Here is a 17,181-nt window from a genome sequence, read left to right as displayed (position 1 = left end):
CCGCTGGGGGCGCCGGGCCGGGGGGGCCCCGCACGGGTTTCCACACAGAACAGGTTGTCCGCGCCGCTTTGGGGGGCGAAGGCAGCGGCCGCCTCTTCGCTGCGTCGCGCAGCGCGTAGCTGAGCGGGACGCGGGTCGGAGATCTGGCCTGGGCGCTTCCTGCGGTGGAAACGGTACCGCTTCGGGAGGGTTGGCTGGTGCGCTGGAACCAGAGCGACGGCTTTGTAAAGCTAAGCGATGGCTGCGCTCCTGAGGTGAGCCTCCATTTTGGGGCCCTTTTAAGCCCGGCCATCTCCTTGAGGAAGGGAGAAAAGCRGTTAGGTGGGGGCACGGTTAATTCACATAAATTGCTCATACTCACCTTTTTATTCAGGACTAAATGGCGAGCAAATGGACTTTTTGAAGGCACCTCTCATCTAAGAGAAGGAGGATAAGCCCCAGGGAGTTGCTTGGAGGCCTCCCTAAGGTCGAGCTCTTCCCTGATATGGAACAGAGTGGAGGTGACCAGGAAGCCCAGCCGGAGGGTCACGCAGATGGCAAGAGCAACCTAAAATCCTTGCCGGGGGGAGCTGCTCATGTCAAACTAGAGATAAAAAAACACGCAGTTACAGACGACTACAAACTCTCCAAACGGGTGCTAGGGTTGGGAATTAACGGCAAAGTACTGGAATGTTTCAACAAGGAGACAGGGCAGAAATGTGCTTTAAAGGTACGTAGGGTTTGGGTTTTTTCTTTTTATCCTTATATGTTTGGGAGCTGGAGCTCACGTCTTCAGTCCCCTTCAAAGCCACTTGCTCAGATCTCACAAAGAGGCTTGCACAAAGGAGAACTTGAATATGTGGCAACATTTGCTCTTGCTKGCAGTGTTGTAGTCCAAACCTGAGTCTTTTCCAGAATGTTCTGTGTGAGTTTCGAGGAGAATCTATCAGTTTTAAATAGGAACATGAGAATTTCACAAGAACAGAAAACCCACCAAAACCAAACAAAATAAAAGGGCAAGGTAGGGAGAAGACAGTCTAGCTCTGTTCTCTGAGCAATTTTGCTAGGTTTTGAATGAAAATACTGTGCAATACTTGGGAAGGAAGTTATTTTAGATCTTGTGCAGTGAAACAGGCCTAAACYGGGGAGTACTTAAATGTTTGTTGGTCATCTGGCTTTCCCCTCTTTGAAGATTTATTGAGGGGCGTTACTGATTGGAGATGCAATCTTGACAGGGGCAATTTATCACAAATATCTGACTTTGGAGGGAGGGTTCCTTCTGGCATTTTGATGGGCATTTCAAGTTGTTTACTGTCTTATTCTCTATTTTTGTCATCTATTTCCAGGAGAGTGGTATCTGGGAAAACACAGATAATGTCAGTATTGGCAAATAAGATCCGCTGTTAACTGAAAACCAGTAGATATTTATGGTGATAAACATCACTTAAGGAAGCAGAGTGAAAAACATTCATTAGTGAATGTTCAGTTTACCTGCCTTTTGCTCCGCAGCATTTGAACTTGAAGCTTTCCCTGATGATTTTAGACCACATCAATAGAAAAAAAAAAAAAGGGCAGCTCAAATGAGGACCAGGAGAGTCCTGTTTTGTAAGCCTGAAAACAAACTGAAGTAATAGTGAGTTACTTAGGAATGCTACCAAGCCCTTGCTGCAGCTAATCTGATTAGCTTTCAGGTACTCTTCTGTTTCTTAAAACTTTAAACTCCACATACGTTGACAGAAAAACAAGTCTGTTACTTGTCARCTGGAAGATCTGCCAAGGTCTGGACATGGTCTTACCTGTATCAGGCTTRAACTGCTCTCTCCAGCCAGGTTCTCATGATACGACAGACTGGAAATACCTGGTGTTTTGCAGAAGTTTGTCATAGGGAAACCGCAAGTTTTGGGAAGCGGATTGGGAGCAGTGGAGTTTTGTGCCTACATAGGGGTGTGCCAGGTCATTTACAACTCTGAGCTGAGTGTATTAGTTGGATCCTTCTGGGAAAACRGTCAGGAGCAAGGGCTGTCAAAGTGCTATCAACAGTGATTTCCATATTTAGGGTACTGTGATGAAGGACACGGTTAATACTGAAGGCTCTTCCACTGTTCTGGAGACTTCAGCAGGTTTATTTACCATTCAAATTGTAAAGGTTTTGTTTGCAGTCGTAAGGGCTGGAAACTTTTTAAAATGTAAGTTACCACTGTAGAGCACAGTCCAGTGGCAGTGGATGTGTTCCAGGGCAAATTCTGTAGATCTGGAATCAAGTCGAAAATACATTCCTATGGATACTAGCACCTGTAAAATACAGATTCAGCTCAGTGCCCAGAGTTGGGGGAGAGGGAGRGATAAGAGAACTAAAACTGCTGTATCCTGACAAAATGTCCTACCTCTGATGGAGAGAAGGAACCTACAGCAGATCATCTAACACCACYTTTAAAATTTTTCTTTTTAGCACTGATTGAATTAACTAATTTTTTTCAGAACTTCTAAAATGTATTAGGAATGAGCCCCCCAACTGTAGTTTYGTCCATGATAGCTATATATCACTGAAAGTGCATTATATGTGGTTTTCCCTCTCTGCCATCCTTCCCCCACTGCCAAATATGCGCACTTGAGAAAACTCTGCAATGGCCAGAAATATTAAGACGTTTGAATTCTCTAGGGAGTTTAAATGGCAGATAATAGCTTGTTTCTTTTGTATATGTGTTTCTTGCCATTATGAGTTTAAGTGCAGAATAAAAAGTTAAATGTGCAATTAAGTAAAACCGCCAGCAGCCCAGAGAATTTGCTATTCTCTCCAAAGATGGTCTAATGAGAAGATTACTCAGCAAGGAGGGATAAAAATTATGTTAGGTTAATTGTCAAGAATAGAAAGCTCTTTTCCTAGCCCTTAAGATATTTGCAAGGATGAAAATGTTCAGAGGAAGTATTTCCATTGTTTCTTGGGAAACTTGAACTGTACCATGCAAGTGTCTAACCATCTCCAGATGGGACTTAAGAGCAAATCCTCCAAATAAAACAGTTATGGAAAAAAACACAGGAAACTTGGAAAATTGACTCAGAAGTAGCTTCAGTATGCAGTTCTCTGTGTAGGGACACTGGGCCCTGGCATTTCTGCCTTACTGTTGCTCAGAATTCCTAGTTGCAACGAGCTGGGGTTAACATGCACATACAGGAATAGAAAGTGGAGACCGATGAAGCTATCATAAAAAGACCCTTGATCTGACAGGTAAAGAGAAGAGAAACATAAAGATTGAGTTGTAAGTGGAATGGGAAAAAAGGAAGGCAGGATGGATTTTTTTTCTAGAGGTTGCGTGTGCAATATGCATGGATATCTCCATGTATGTGTGGACAAGTACTTCAAGTGTGAGCAGTGTGCTCACTGTAATTGGCTCCCGGGAAAAAAAAATACGCCAGTCCTGCTGTTGAAGGTAAGATATAATAAATAGTCTGTTCCTCTTTACACCAAATTTACTCATTAAAGCAGCTTCTGACTTGGCAGATGGCACTCCTTTCTGCCTGCAGGTTTTCTTTTATATGGGAACAAAGCCAGCACAGCCAGGATCTGGATAGAAATTACTCAATGGAAGGAATTTGCACAGAGGTACTCATGAGGAAAGGGGTTGAACAGGCAGAAACATTCATCCTTAGAGCCATGCATCAGTCAAGCACTGCATACAGTAACTGGGAGGTCCCTGTTGTCTCCTTTAGTCTATGTCCAGAGTTGGAACTAGTTAGAATTTCACTAATCGTTTTAGAGTGGGAAAACACAAGACATCCTCTCAAAGATACTGCAGGGGCTCTAACAGTAGCTTTGGTTATTTTTCCTGGAGTATTATGTGGCTTAGGTAACTCTGTTTGGCATTGAGATCTGCTATACATTTTCAAATGTGCTGTCAGCTTTGTTTCTGTTAAGATTGAAATGCCACACGCACTGCTTTCCTGGTCCAGAAAAATCTAATCTGGTTACTCGTTTAGAAGCATAATGATGCGTTGGCTGAACAGCCCTGTTTCCAAATAGGGTAGGCTGCATGGATTTGGAGGGGTGGAAGAGGAAACAAAACTGGTCTGTAGGACTGTGGCCTTCTATAAGGCACCTGTGTTTTGGTCTCTCATTCCCTTGCAAATAGAAAATTTTGGTCTCTCATTCCCTTGCAAATAGAAAACCTCAGCTCTCTTTCCATGGTCGATCCAGAAATAGCTGTCGAGCAAAGCTGTAGTCACTTCTGTTTTTATCTCATCCTCAGTAGGCTGCCCCCTTCTGTTCACTTTACCTTTTGGGGCTAAAATTTAACTTCCACTCGTTCTGTTAGCAGTCTGAATGTTCTCTGCTGTTTTTCACACTGCACCTTCTTTTTAGGGAGAGAAGGAAACTGAAATAGCTGACTGCCTGTGAGGATAAATGTGGACTCCTGCGTCTTGCCTTCCCATAAAAATCCTACAGTTCCTTGCTCTCTTTTTTTTCTACTTTTCTTCCTTCATTACTTTTTTCTTTCTTTCTTTGTACAAATTCCTGTTAAATGACATCAAAATAATGTTTCAGTGTATTTGGTGGCCCATATTATTTTTGTGAACGCTGGTAGAGAGGGTTCAGCCAAAGGTGGGATCAGGCAAGAAGAGAAGAGCAGAAAGCTTTCTGTTGCTGGGGTATTTGGACTTTTCTGCATTTCCAAGATTTGGGTGGATGTTTCAGGCAGAGGATGTAAAAACAGTGTTACATGTCCTTGGCATACTACTCACCTTACGTGAACAGATGTTGCCCCTTTTCCAGGAGTAGAAAAGGGAAGGATGATTCAGACATAGAGGCAAAGCAAAGATCGTTGGAACCTCAGAAAAATAGCGTACGTAGCTTTATGGATGTTCTGGTACTTTTGTTAAGAAAACTTTCCTCTATAACAATCTAGCAGACATAAAAGTGCTTCTCCCTAAGCACCTGTGTGCAGTGCACCGTATGCTGTGGCTGCTTTCTGGTCCTCAAAGGCAGAGTATGTGTGAATGGACCTGTGCAAAATGGCTCTTGGAAACTGCACATAGGACTGGATCAAGAATATGGTTCTGCTTTCCTGAGTGGAACCACTGTGGAGAAAAATGCTCACTTTGCATCACCTGAATTTTATTTATTCTTGAGCTATGTCTCTGTGTCTCATTCAATTTTCATGTTTCTGATTAAGTTAAATATTACTGCTTCGTGTAAGCTAATTACCAGATAGTCTGTCTTCAGTTATTACACTGTGAAGTCAGATTTTTGACTGCTCACAAACAGGAGTCAAATTATCTATGTTGTAAGCTATCTAAAAAGCTGATACTTCTTAAATACCCTGCTTTTTGCCTGAAATATGAAGATGATCAAGGAAAAGAATACAGCAGATGAGGAGGCAGTGCATAAAATGAAAGTTATTTTAGGCTGATGATTGATTGCAGAAGAGGAAATGTTAACAAGTTTTTTGGATGCTATAGATTGCATTTTTAGAAGAGAAAAAAAATATGCCAAATGAGGAATGAAACATTTCAACATTTTTAGAATAAGGTAGAATGTTGTGCTAAGCTAGAGTGTGGTGGGAATTGAGGGAATTGCCAGTTAGCTTTTGTGTCACTTTTACTTGAGTGAGTATGTGTTTCAGGAGGAATTTAGCACTTTCAAGAGAAATGTTCTGTAGTTCCATCTTACCTACCATATTTTGTAATCCTGCAACCTATTTATACTGGTTTATCTCTTGCTACAGTAAATTCAGTGTCAGTAACAGTTGAGTAATAAGCTCCAGGAGCTATGTGTTGGTAGATCAAAGCCCCATTCAGTGTAGAATGAATATGAGTTCAGAAAAGTTCCAGTTAAATTTTAGCCCCCAGTATATGGAGGAGTACAAAAAATAGAGATACCATGGGACTGGTCCTTCAGTCAGTCTTTCAGTGCCAGTCTCAGTGAAGGTTATGTAAAAATGCATAAAAAACATAACGTTCAGTCCGTTAAAAAGTGGGTTGTTTCTACTGCTACAGCAACTGTTTTTAAACCAATGAGTAAACCAGACGGCTTGAGTTCTTTAGTAAGTTTTGCCTGTTTGGGCCAGAATGGCACCTTCCAGGGTGTCAGTAGGACTGTTAATTTAAACAAGGTGGATTTTATCTATTTACGTTACAGATCTGATGCTCTTGACTGATCTTCTCCTTATTTGAAATGCATATAATAAATAATAATAAAAAAGATAGGCTCAGTTCAAAATAATAAAACTCTGTGTAGTAAATTCTTACTAGGTTCAATGGCAGTTCATTAGGCCTATAAAATGAAAACAGAAGGGCAAATGCAGTAAAACCCGTGAGTCATCTGCAAAAACGAGCTACACTGCTGCGACTTTGCACCTGCAGTGTTCTCTTGTGCAAGCTGGCACAAGTTCTGCCTTGATATATGTAGCAGCAAAGCTCGGGAAGATCAAGGTGTGTTCCCCTGCCTTCCCACAGATTGAAAAATTTGAGAGAGATTCAGTGAGTATTATAGGTACGTGTCTTATTTTGACCTAGAGGAAGGTGCTGAAATGAAGTACGCATGTGCGTGGAAGTCAGACCTGACTAACTGGCTGACACCCTCTTTGGAAGAGAAGACCCTTCTCTTGATTTCTCCCTCCTCCCTTTGGAGTCTGAATCCTCCCGTTCCATTTAACTAAAGCAAAAACTCCCTAATTCGTGCTGGCTGGAAGTCTCAGTGCAGATAACTGGATTTTGCAAATCAGCTTTAGAGCAAGGGAACAATAAGCAATAATTTTAAAGTTCATTTACTGGTCAAGTGTACTTCAGCTTCATTTCCTGATGGTAATTCTGCCTAGAGAGATGCCCAAACTAGAAAAACCTGATACCATTTTTTATAATTTGGGAAGAATCAAGGCCACACCTGAATGTCAAGGTTCATGTGCATCTTTTTTTTTAAATCTTTCCTGACAGTACTCTCAGTTTACACATTCTCAATGTGTGATAGCACCCTGTGTAAAAGCAACCTGGTCTCATAAAAAGTGACTTCTCATGACAGCCTGCTGCCCATCAAAACAGGAGAAAAAGACTTTTTTAATGCTGTGTTAAATTGATGGAAAGAATAGAGAAGAAAAGTGTCACTGATACTGGGAAAAAGAGCTTATATGGGCCTGAGAAAACTTAAATATGTTATTTTTTTAATATAAGACAGTTTCATTCATTCATTACTCAATACAGTAATTTGAAAGAAAATATATAWATATTACTGATTTAGTCACATAATCATATGCAACACCTTGCATCCCCAAATGTTTTTGCAGTTACTATTTGCTTAGCCATGAAAAAATTCCTCTCTCTCATATGTACGTGCATTTCCTTCTTACGGAATTTTTTCCACCTTAAATATCGCATCAGAAAGTTAGCTTTTAGGATCAGATATAATAGTCAACCAGCCCTTTCAGTACAGTAGGGCTTGTGAACATGGCAATGTTCTCAAAAAGGAAGGTGGTAGAGATGAGGCCAGTGATGGAAGCAGAGAGGAGGTGACGTACGTATCTAGTTGGAAAACCGTGAGAACTTTTCTGTTACAACCAGCGATGGTGTGGTCTTTCTGGATTAGAGCGTATAAATTGCCTGGATTGTAATACTTTATGCACAGACTTTCTAAGTATTTAAGATGATTCAAAGCTCCCTAAATGAGATTAAGCTATAATGCTGCAGCATTTTAATACCTCAGAAGTGAAGGGGGAGGGAATTCTTGCTCAGCATGCAGATCAGGCTYGGCCTCCTGGCTCCTGAATCTTTGCAATATGGCATTTTGCACTGAAGTGGTCGTGACTTGTCTTAAGAGAAGAAGCAAATACCAAATGTGTAAAATGGTTATTTTTGCCCCAAAAGTTTATTTACTGAACTTTCTGAAAAGAAACAAACCACCCTGAATGTGCCATCTTTAAGAGCAATTTCAGATGTTCCGCCTAAGGAACCAATCTTATTGAAGTTGCTCTGCTCAAAGATCTTAAGTCTTGCCAGTTCCAACTCTGGCTCTTCTCCATGGGCTTTTTCCCAGGATTATTTTTTTCTTGAATCCTCTCTCTTGCGTGTGCTTGTGTTCCAAGTAACAGGCCCTAAGGCAGCCCTTGGGATTTGAGTCAGCTAGGGTTGTGGACAGATTTATTTATGTCCATTGTAAGGGCAGAGCTTTGGAAAACTTTTTTGTTTGTTTTTGGACAGTATATCTAAATATATAAGTACATATAAAATATCTATAAACTGTTTGGAAGCAGCAGTGTGGAATGACTCATGCTCGGCATCCACTGAACTTTCTTGTGTGGTAAAATTTTGGCTGGTGCGAGTAGTTTGCCTAGGTGTGAATCAGCCGGGAGCCCTCAGGAGAGCACTTGAGCGGTGATTTGTAACCACAGTTGGTTTCTCTTACGCTGTGGGGTGGATTTGTTTTTTGTCTTCAAAGGAGAGCAGTTAAAAACTGGATCGTGAGCAGCTGCCGTGCGCACCCATGTTCTGTACTGAACTCCTGAGGGTCTGTGTACTCTTGAGTATTTAACCTACYTTATATTTCAGGGATGCCGAGTCCTTAAAATCCCATCTTCAGTGCCACAAGGCCTGGTGTATGGTACTACCACAGCTGCCACAATGTTCTCMTCCCTTGCAGCTCTGAGGATGAGAAGTAATACCCTTGTTTCTTTGTTTGATGGTAAGCTAAACCGAATATTATTTTTTTTGCTTGTTGAGGATTCATTTCTCTCAGGGCTTTATAAAGATTCCCTTTTCCCACATGTTGCTTTTAGTCAATGTGGCTTTGTGAAAAGCAGCCTGGTTTCCCCAGCAACGGAGTTGTTAGCACCAAAGATGTGGTTGCTTGAAGGTAGACGGGAAGGGAATGGGTTTCTCTGGCTCAGCTGCCTCGCCACGGCAGAAGCCCTTGCTGCACCACACTACAGTACAACTCCTCCTTTGTGGCTGTGAAGAGTGAAAGCTTTTCAGTTTGTTCAACTCTTCCCTTTCCAATCAATTTACAGTCGAAATTTGACACTTGGGAGCGTGATGGAGCTTGACATTTGCTTGATGCTTGGAAGCTTCCTGTTCTTTTAAGGCCTTTCTTMTGAAGGATGCTGCTCTTGTCTTCTGCGTTTTAAAGAGCCTTTCTGGGAACAAAAAGAGCACTTGCGCACATGCAAAACCTGCAGCAATAAGTTTGTGACTGAAGTGAGGAGCACGCTCTTCTTTTTCACTGGTGCTCAATGTCAGCTTAGGAATGGTAACGTGAAAAATGATCCATCCTTTTACCTTGCCCAGTAACATGAAGCCAGAAAAAAACTTGCTTCAGTTAAAGGGCATTGGATTTCTGAGACACCTGTTTCTTAGGTTGGGAGCTAAACATCTTTCTTACTGGCCTTGGAAAATTCCAGTGTTAAAAATATTTTCTTATATATAGATAACCTGTGAAATTTCTTGCTTCAAGAAGTTAGTGACAGCAATGTTATGAAGGTTTTGAGCAAAAACAGCACTTTTCTGAGTATTGTGAAGGTGAAAAAAATTATAGTTTCAGTATACTGTGTAAATTTGAAAGTGCCCTGTTGTCACAGCTTATAGTTACAAAAGTCTCGGATAGCTAATCAAAACTTGAGTTTCAGAAGGCATCTTGYGCTTTGCCTGGTGCTAAGCACGTTGGTGGTGTAGAGGATTTTGCTGTGCAAGCAGAGGGAGCTGGGGCTCAGGTCTCTACTCTGCAAAGGGCTCTTACTCTGGGTAAACGAATATACTTGCGTAATAGTTTCACTTAAGGGTGTGCCTCCCTGGAGAAGTCCTTCTTGTCTAAACTAGGGTGTAGCTATCAAGTGCAATAGACTTTTCACGATAGCTATTCACGTTCATTTTTTTTTTTTTTTAATTTTGTGTGTGTGTGCAGTCCAGGCAGGAGAGCGTTTCTATCAGGCCTGGTGCATGGAAGCACATGTGGTATAATGCTATTGATTTTTTTTTTTCCCCCAAGCATTTTCTGCTACTTATTTTCACTTTTAACAGAAATCACAGTGAAAACCAACTGCTGAAGACTGCTAATTCCTTTTAGCTAGAAACTGAAACTTCAGAGAAATGAGAAGTTAATGTTTTAAACTGGCTCAAGTACATGATTTCGTCATGTACTCACCTGCTGATACAGTTTTCAGTTCAATTTTTGAATGCTTATTAATAACTTTTTAAAGACTCAGCTTTATGACTGCAACTTAGAATAGAATTGCAACCTACTTTTGGCAGCTGGTTGTATTATTACTGTTCATTTCTGTCATTTCTGACAAGTRTCTTGTTCTGTATTGGAGTTCGTGGTGCACAAGGCAGTGTCACAAAGAGCCAAAGCCATTTCCCAAGCTTTCCAGCACCAGAGAACAGCGAAACAGATAGACAAAGTGAGCGTAGTGGATCAGGAAAGGTCAGTTAATTTAGAAACACTTTCAGTTTTAGTGAGTTATTTTCAGATGTGGAATTTTCCTGCAGTCTCTCAGCTTTGTAAGAACTTTTCCCTGTTGCTGGAGTGCTATGATTAAAGGCCGTATGAAGGCAGGAGTGCGAGAGTGACTTTGAGACTGAGTCACGCTTCCAAAGCGCCGATTGCCAGGCACACCTCTGTTCTGGCGGGTGAGTGTGGCTGCCTTGACTTGGGCTGGGGCTGTATGCCTATTACCACTGGAAAAATAGGGCATCACACTCAACAGCTACAAAAACTAACCTCTTGCTGCAGTTGCAAGGAGAAGAAAACAGCAGGGGATCCCCTACTTTGCAGGGGATTACTGGCAGACGACTGCATGAYATTATTCCCTGCTTTAGATGCACAAAAACATTAAATGCTTATTCTCTTTGGTTGAGATTACCCCTGTTAATCTAATAGTTACTAATATGAGTCAAGGTTCTGATTTATGGTAGCTTCTTATCACCCAAAGTTTCCTCACCTTCTCTGAATTTGTATCTTTCAAAGTTCTCTACTACCTCAGCTTTATAAAAGAGATCAACATAGTAGAGCTCCCTCAGATTTAACTAACCAGAAACAATTCAAARGAGGCTTTATTTATTTATTTATTTTTTAGTATAGTGACCCTGCTGAAAGATCAGCCTGCATTTAATTGTCTTAACTATTATGTGAAGGTTTGAACAGACAGCTTAGCTTTAATGAAAAGTAACAGTTAACTTTAATCAAGATCACATATATTTTTCACACCRCACAATCTGAATCTGAGAGTTACTCATCTGAGTTACCTGTACTTTTGCACTGCAGCAAATCTTTAGATTACTATACACGTTTTGTTGCATGATCATATGGGAATCTGTGCTAGTGTTTCATATTTCAGCATGCAGGTGTGTAGAATGACTGGTGCCCCTGCAACAAAACAGGGTGTTTATTTTCCTTTTTGTTTCCTTTTTAAGAAGAGTTATATTTGTTTATGAGAAAGCTTTGTAAATTTMATTAAAGAATTCATTGCAGTTTCTGAGCGGTGGATTGATCACTAGTTACTCCTACTGAGACATGAGGAGCAATGATCTCTYTTTCCACTTCAGTATGACGGATTGCTTGTAGCTGACTGGTTTTTTATTTTTTGCAGTGTGTATTTCTAGGGAGCCTGAAATCAGTGGCGGTATTACCTGGACCTTTGATATCCTCTTCCATGCTTGAGAGAACTTCCTCAGCAAATATACATGATTTTGTTTTTCTTCCATTCAGTTTATTCGATGCTTTTAAACTTTGTTCTTCTGTGTAATCAGGGTAGAACTTGATTTCCTTCTCTTCCACCCCAACCCTTTCCCATTTTTCATTCTCTGGAAGGATTACATTTTAACTGCTAAATGTCAGTAAATGTCAAATTTTCCTTCCACCCTATGACTTCCACATTAAAAATGATATGAGGGAAAAGAATTTGAGAGACATCCCTCTTTGCAATTTCTCCTTTTTCTTCTCTCAGATAGTATTCAATAAATACAAACTGTCTTCTGAAGTATGATTAGATTTATCTGTGGTGAATCTTTTTTCCAAATGATTAAATTTTGAATTTTCAGTTTCTACTTTTTTCACAGAATCACAGAATGATTGAGGTTGGAAGGGRATTCTGGAGATCATCTAGTCCAACCTCCCTGCTCAGCAGGGTCACCTAGAGCGTGTTAGACAGGGTYSCACCCAAGTGGGTTTTGAATATCTCCAGAGAAGGAGACTCCACAACCTCTCTGGGCAACCTGTTCYAGTGCTCTGTCACTCCCACAGTGAAGAAATTCCTCCTCATATTTAGGCAGAACTTCCTGTGGTTCAKTTTGTGCCTGTTGCCTCTTGTCCTGTCACTGGGCACCACYRAAGAGTCCGACCTCATCCTCTTGACACCCTCCCTTCAGATATTTGTAGACATATTAAAAAGATCCCCTCTCAGTCTTCCCTTCCCCAGGCTAAAGAGGCCCAGCTCTCGCAGCYGTTCCCCACAGGGGAACATTAGCATTCCTTCGGTCCTCGGGCTCCTCTCCTGTTCTCCGTGACCTTTCAGAGATGATGGAGAGCGGTCTAACAATGACATCCACCAGCTCCTTCAGTACCCRTGGGTGCATCCCATCAGGGCCCATGGATTTGTGGGCAGCAAGTTTGCCTGAATGATCTCTAACCCGATCCTCCTCAACCAAGGGTAAATCTTCCTTTCTCCAGACTTTCTCTCTGGTTTCCAGGGTGTGGGGTTCCTGAGGGCTGGCTTTAGCAGTAATGCCTGAAGTAAAGGTGACATTTAGTAAGTCTGCCTTCTCTGTATCCTAGATTTATTTAACAATAAGACATACTTTGAAAGAAATTTTTAAAAAAKAGTGAAACTGCTTTAAAAATAAAACATGTATTTGCAGCTGAACTTTTCCAGAGGTCAGGTAGAAGTGCCTTATCCCTCTACTCTCCTTTTTCTTTACACTTTATATTCTTTCCAACTAGTTGCAGTTTTTGAAGATTCCTGAATTTTTATTTTGCTATTTATATAGAAATGTAAGCTTTGGTGTGAGATTTGTGCATCTCCTGTTTTCTAAAATCATGGAGCTTGTTAAAATATATAATTCTACCCTTTTTGCTTGTTTGTACATACCTTTATTTGTGTGAGAGTACAAGAGAGCCAAAATATATACTACTTAGAAAAAAGAGTACAAAAAAACATTGATTACTGGGAACAGTAGCCCACTAGAGACTAGTTAGTAACCACAAATATACAAGTAATTCGAACTTGCAGGATGAGTAACTAATACAAAAATGTTATATTCCTTTCTGCCTTTTTCCTGAAAAGTCTGTTGGAGTTTGGCTTGGGTTAGGAATTCGGTTTTGGCCGTATATTTGTTTTCTCACTGGCTGTGAATGATGGAAAAATAGAAGTCAGTAAGCATTRTCGTTTCCAGGAAATATTCAGACTTGTATGCATTATATATTCTCAGGGATATAGAAAAAGTAGTCCTAAAATAGATGACGTGCTATTTCTGCAGTTCAGCATAACTATTCTGTATCTGGGCTTCTGATGACCTTACAGGAACCCAAGTTTCTGTGATTTAACGTCAGCCTTATGAGGGGTATGTCCCAATTCAAACCTCTGCTTTTTCTTGTATGTGCACACAGGATTCTAATTTATGTCCCCAAATTTGCCTAATGTGTGAGAGGGGGGAAATTTAGGATAAGTAAGGATTTTACTTAGCAGTATATACCAAACTTTACTTGGGTATTTTGTTTGATTTAAATCTTCCTGCTGGAGGTTTGGAAGAGCTATGAGAAAGGTTTACCCAGGATTTCTACTGTTTGGTTCACGTGCTTTTTTGCATGCAGTCCAAAAGCCTTGGAGAGCATTGGAAGAATAGTCTTGAGCACGTACTTCCTTTAAATTGCAGGCACACATACTGCGTTGCCTTGTGTGGCTGCGTACCTACAGCGCTGCTCCGGGATAGCTAGTGCAGTCTCTACTCCAGAGYGATCCCTTGGAGGAACAGGCTTTGAAAACAAGGGAGTAAACTGGGATGTGTGTATCAGTTCTGTAAGTGTACATGTTCTCCTTTAATTTGAGTTTCCCTTCAGTCAGGTAAATCCTTTGGGATAGCATCTCTGTTGCCTCCCAAACAGCTTCTCTGGTGAGGTGACCCAGATATATGGGGGAGTAGGGAAGTTCTGGCCCTCTCCCCATGGGTGATAAGGCTGGGTCTGGATCCTTTCGGCTTAAGAGCTCTAACCTGAAATTGAATGCAGCTCTCAAAGACTGCAGTCTCCTATAAACTGATGTTACAGCATCTCWTTCTTTCTGCTAGCAGTAATAATTTATACAATATCTGTAGCTAGCTGGCTGCAAACATGATCCAGGTGTTAGCACTGACTTGCAGGAAGCTTGGCTGCTTGAAGAGCACCTCCCAAAGCCCCTTCTGCACAGGGTTGTACCTCAACCTGCTGTCCCTTTCTGTTGTTGTCAAACTGGGGTCTCCCTGCTGTGGCAAGACACCTAAATATTAAAAAACTTAATGTGGAATTCACCAAATCCTCTTAGACTTCTKGAGCTTGGCTATGTTTATTGAAAATATAATTTGCTAATTGCCTCCAGATGAAGGAAGCATGAAATAAACACCATTTAACTTCATCCATTTTGTTGTTAGCTTGAGATAGGAGAGTAGGAAGCAGCAAATTATTTATCYGTAGACTTTGTACGACAAAGAAATAAGGCATGTAAGTGATCTAGCATTGCCCAGTGGAACTGAGGAAGATAAAAACAGCTAATACATGTACCAGGATTGAAAGAAACAGAGATAATGACCATTGCTGAAAAAGGAGAGCTGTCAGATAAATGAATRTAATTATTGATTTGATGATTTTCATTAATCTCAACCAAAATTAGAGCAGTGGGGAATGATATTTTTTWAAAAAAAGAAAAAAAAGCAATATGGAGCACAATTTTGTATAAGATAGTGGTGAAATAAAGATAAGTTCTAGTTTTGGTTATTGAAGTCAGGGGMATTAAAAACATTAGAAATTGCTTTAGTCAAGCTTTGGGGTTTTTACTGTACCCAGTCTTTCTAGAGAAATGAGTCTAAATGTGAATGGAGCAATGCTGAAGCTACAGTAAAGCTGTTGAGGTTTGTGTTATGTTCTTGATTCCTCTGATTTTGTAAATCATTTTTAAGCAAATTTAAAGGTACAGAATAATACCAGAGCAAAATAATACATCAGATGTTATGAAATCAAGAGAAAGTAGATGACGTGTATCTCTCCAGAAGGCAGGAGAACTAGGCAGRGGTAAAATACTGAGGATGAAGCTGGCTGATACTTGTGTGCAGGATTATTTCTTCTGGGGGTTAATTAACAAAAGCACAGCAGCACATCGGAAGTTGAAGAGCTTTCTGCGCAGCTGCACTTGGAGACCTTYGGTTATGTTTGGTGCATCAGGGTTCAGCTGGTTCGTTAGGAGAGTGGTGGAGCTGGAACTACTTGGATGTGTGGATRTAAGTGCCGTCTGCACCCTGCAAATTTCAGCGTCAAGCAACAGAGAAACTGCATATCAAGAAAGTCAGAGAAACATCTGCTGTCTGATTGTAGATCGCGCTGCATAATGGGTGTTCGCAAGGAGCGGTGATGGCAGCTAAATATATACGGTTTGAGGCATCATCAGGGAAAAGTGTATCAGATAAAATACTRTTTGCTTTCTGATGTCATCAGCTACTCGGGCACTATCGGAGTGAATTGTGGAATGAAACAAAAATAAAAAGAACACRGGCAAAGTCATTGTCCTTGCTCAGGCAAAATAGGTGTTAACTCGAGAGGAGTTTATCTCAGTCAAGATTTCAGGGCTGTGACTAATGCAGTGAGTCTTGTGCAAAAGGAAAAAAAAACAGATGTCAGGAGAAAAAAAAAAAGATGGTACTGGGAGATCAGTGCTATGTGTGCTCTCACCAGGGCGCTCTACTGTGCTCCTAAAAAGATTCAGAACTGGGCTGGGCAAAGCACTTGCAAATGGTAGGCAGGGCCCATGGCTCAACTTGCTGGTAAGACTACCTTGATCTACCTTGACTGTCCYATTTTAAGACTCTGCCAGACTTGAGTGGTGATATTTCCTGTGCTGAGCATCTGCCTTGGGTAGAATATCTTCGCAGGAACTGTTTGGGTAGAAATCTTTCCACCATTTGCAATAATAAGGTTAGAAGAGAAATTTATCTTGTTCACATAAAATACAAATTGAAAAAAATTCAAGTGGTTTGTCTACGATTTTAAAATTGAATTTTATCAAGGGATGAACTTTGCTTTAGAACTRTGTCTTGCACTGTCACTGTCAAAATCCTCACAAATTCAACCAGACTCTGAAACATTAACGCTCAGCAAAGATGGTCGGCTTTAATAGTTGGCTTTCCCAGCGATGCAGCCTGCCCTGAGCGTGCCTCAATCTACAATGGATGTGCCTTTTCCAGGGATTGAATCTTTTTGCTGCTGAAATCCATGCTGACTCTGGACGCTAGTACCGAGAAGAGRGGAACAGTCTCCAGTCTGACCTTTGGTTCTCCCAGTGGGCCCCAGCAGCACTGAGAACAGAGATCTAATGGCTGCCAGCACAGGAGAAACTGGGGCTCGGGAGAAGCGAGTGGACAAGGGTAGGTGACAGAGATGAGATTTGCTGAGAAGATGTTACTGAAGGAACAGCCAGGACAGGCTGGAGGCAGAGGCTGGAGCAATGAGATGAAGGCCGGGGAGGAGTGAAGGCTGCATTTGGATGAGGTGTCTGAACGGAGGGGCAGGCTCAACGAGCCAGGAGTGGGGCGATGTGGAGGGTGTGGAAAGAAGCAGCCAGATGCTGGCAATGGGGAACAGAGAAACGTGTCACGGGAACCGAGGAAAAATGGACCGAGTAAGGACTCGGGCAGTAGTTTCAAGGGGTGGGACAAGAGCTCGTTGGGCAGTGAGCTTGAGTAGGAGAGGAAAGTAAGATGAAGAGAAGGGACCGGCGGTGGAGATGGGATCAACAAGGAGGGGGTTTCTTGCAGGTTGTAAATGAAAAGCTGCCTAAGCATAGTGCTCATCCCTCCGGGCAGGACTGGTCCCAGAACCTCCTAGTCTCCTGGTGGCTCTTCAGTCACCCTGTTTATCCATGGCTATTGTATCGTGTGTTACTGTTATCACCTACTTTGGTAGCTAACTGCAGAGGTCTGTGCAGTAGATGTGCAGGCTGCAGCCTTGCAGATAAATCATGGAGGAATCGGTATGAGGATGCATAAAGG

At 41.5% G+C, this 17,181-nt stretch overlaps 1 protein-coding gene across 2 annotated transcripts in view; it reads left to right on the top strand.

Moving 5' to 3' along the window:
• The first annotated feature begins 138 nt into the window (after positions 1 to 138).
• MAPKAPK3 (MAPK activated protein kinase 3) overlaps positions 139 to 17,181 on the top strand; it is a 46,363-nt gene continuing 29,320 nt past the window's right edge. Inside the window, exons 1-2 of one of the 2 annotated variants that reach the window (XM_085311603.1) lie at positions 139 to 254; positions 374 to 709. In XM_085311603.1, the coding sequence (XP_085167729.1) occupies positions 485 to 709 (225 nt within the window). In that variant the 5' untranslated portion in view covers positions 139 to 254; positions 374 to 484. Of the gene's footprint in view, positions 255 to 373; positions 710 to 8,588; positions 8,645 to 17,181 lie in introns of those variants that run through there. The other variant, XM_085311604.1, reaches the window with a different exon arrangement.

The sequence above is a fragment of the Rhea americana genome, unplaced genomic scaffold (genome assembly GCF_003343005.1).
Source record: "Rhea americana isolate MKP2758 unplaced genomic scaffold, rheAme1 scaffold_345, whole genome shotgun sequence".
NCBI classification, from domain to species: Eukaryota; Metazoa; Chordata; class Aves; order Rheiformes; family Rheidae; genus Rhea; species Rhea americana.
The sequence above is the reverse complement of the archived record's forward strand: the minus strand, read 5'-3'. Positions and strand labels throughout refer to the sequence as shown.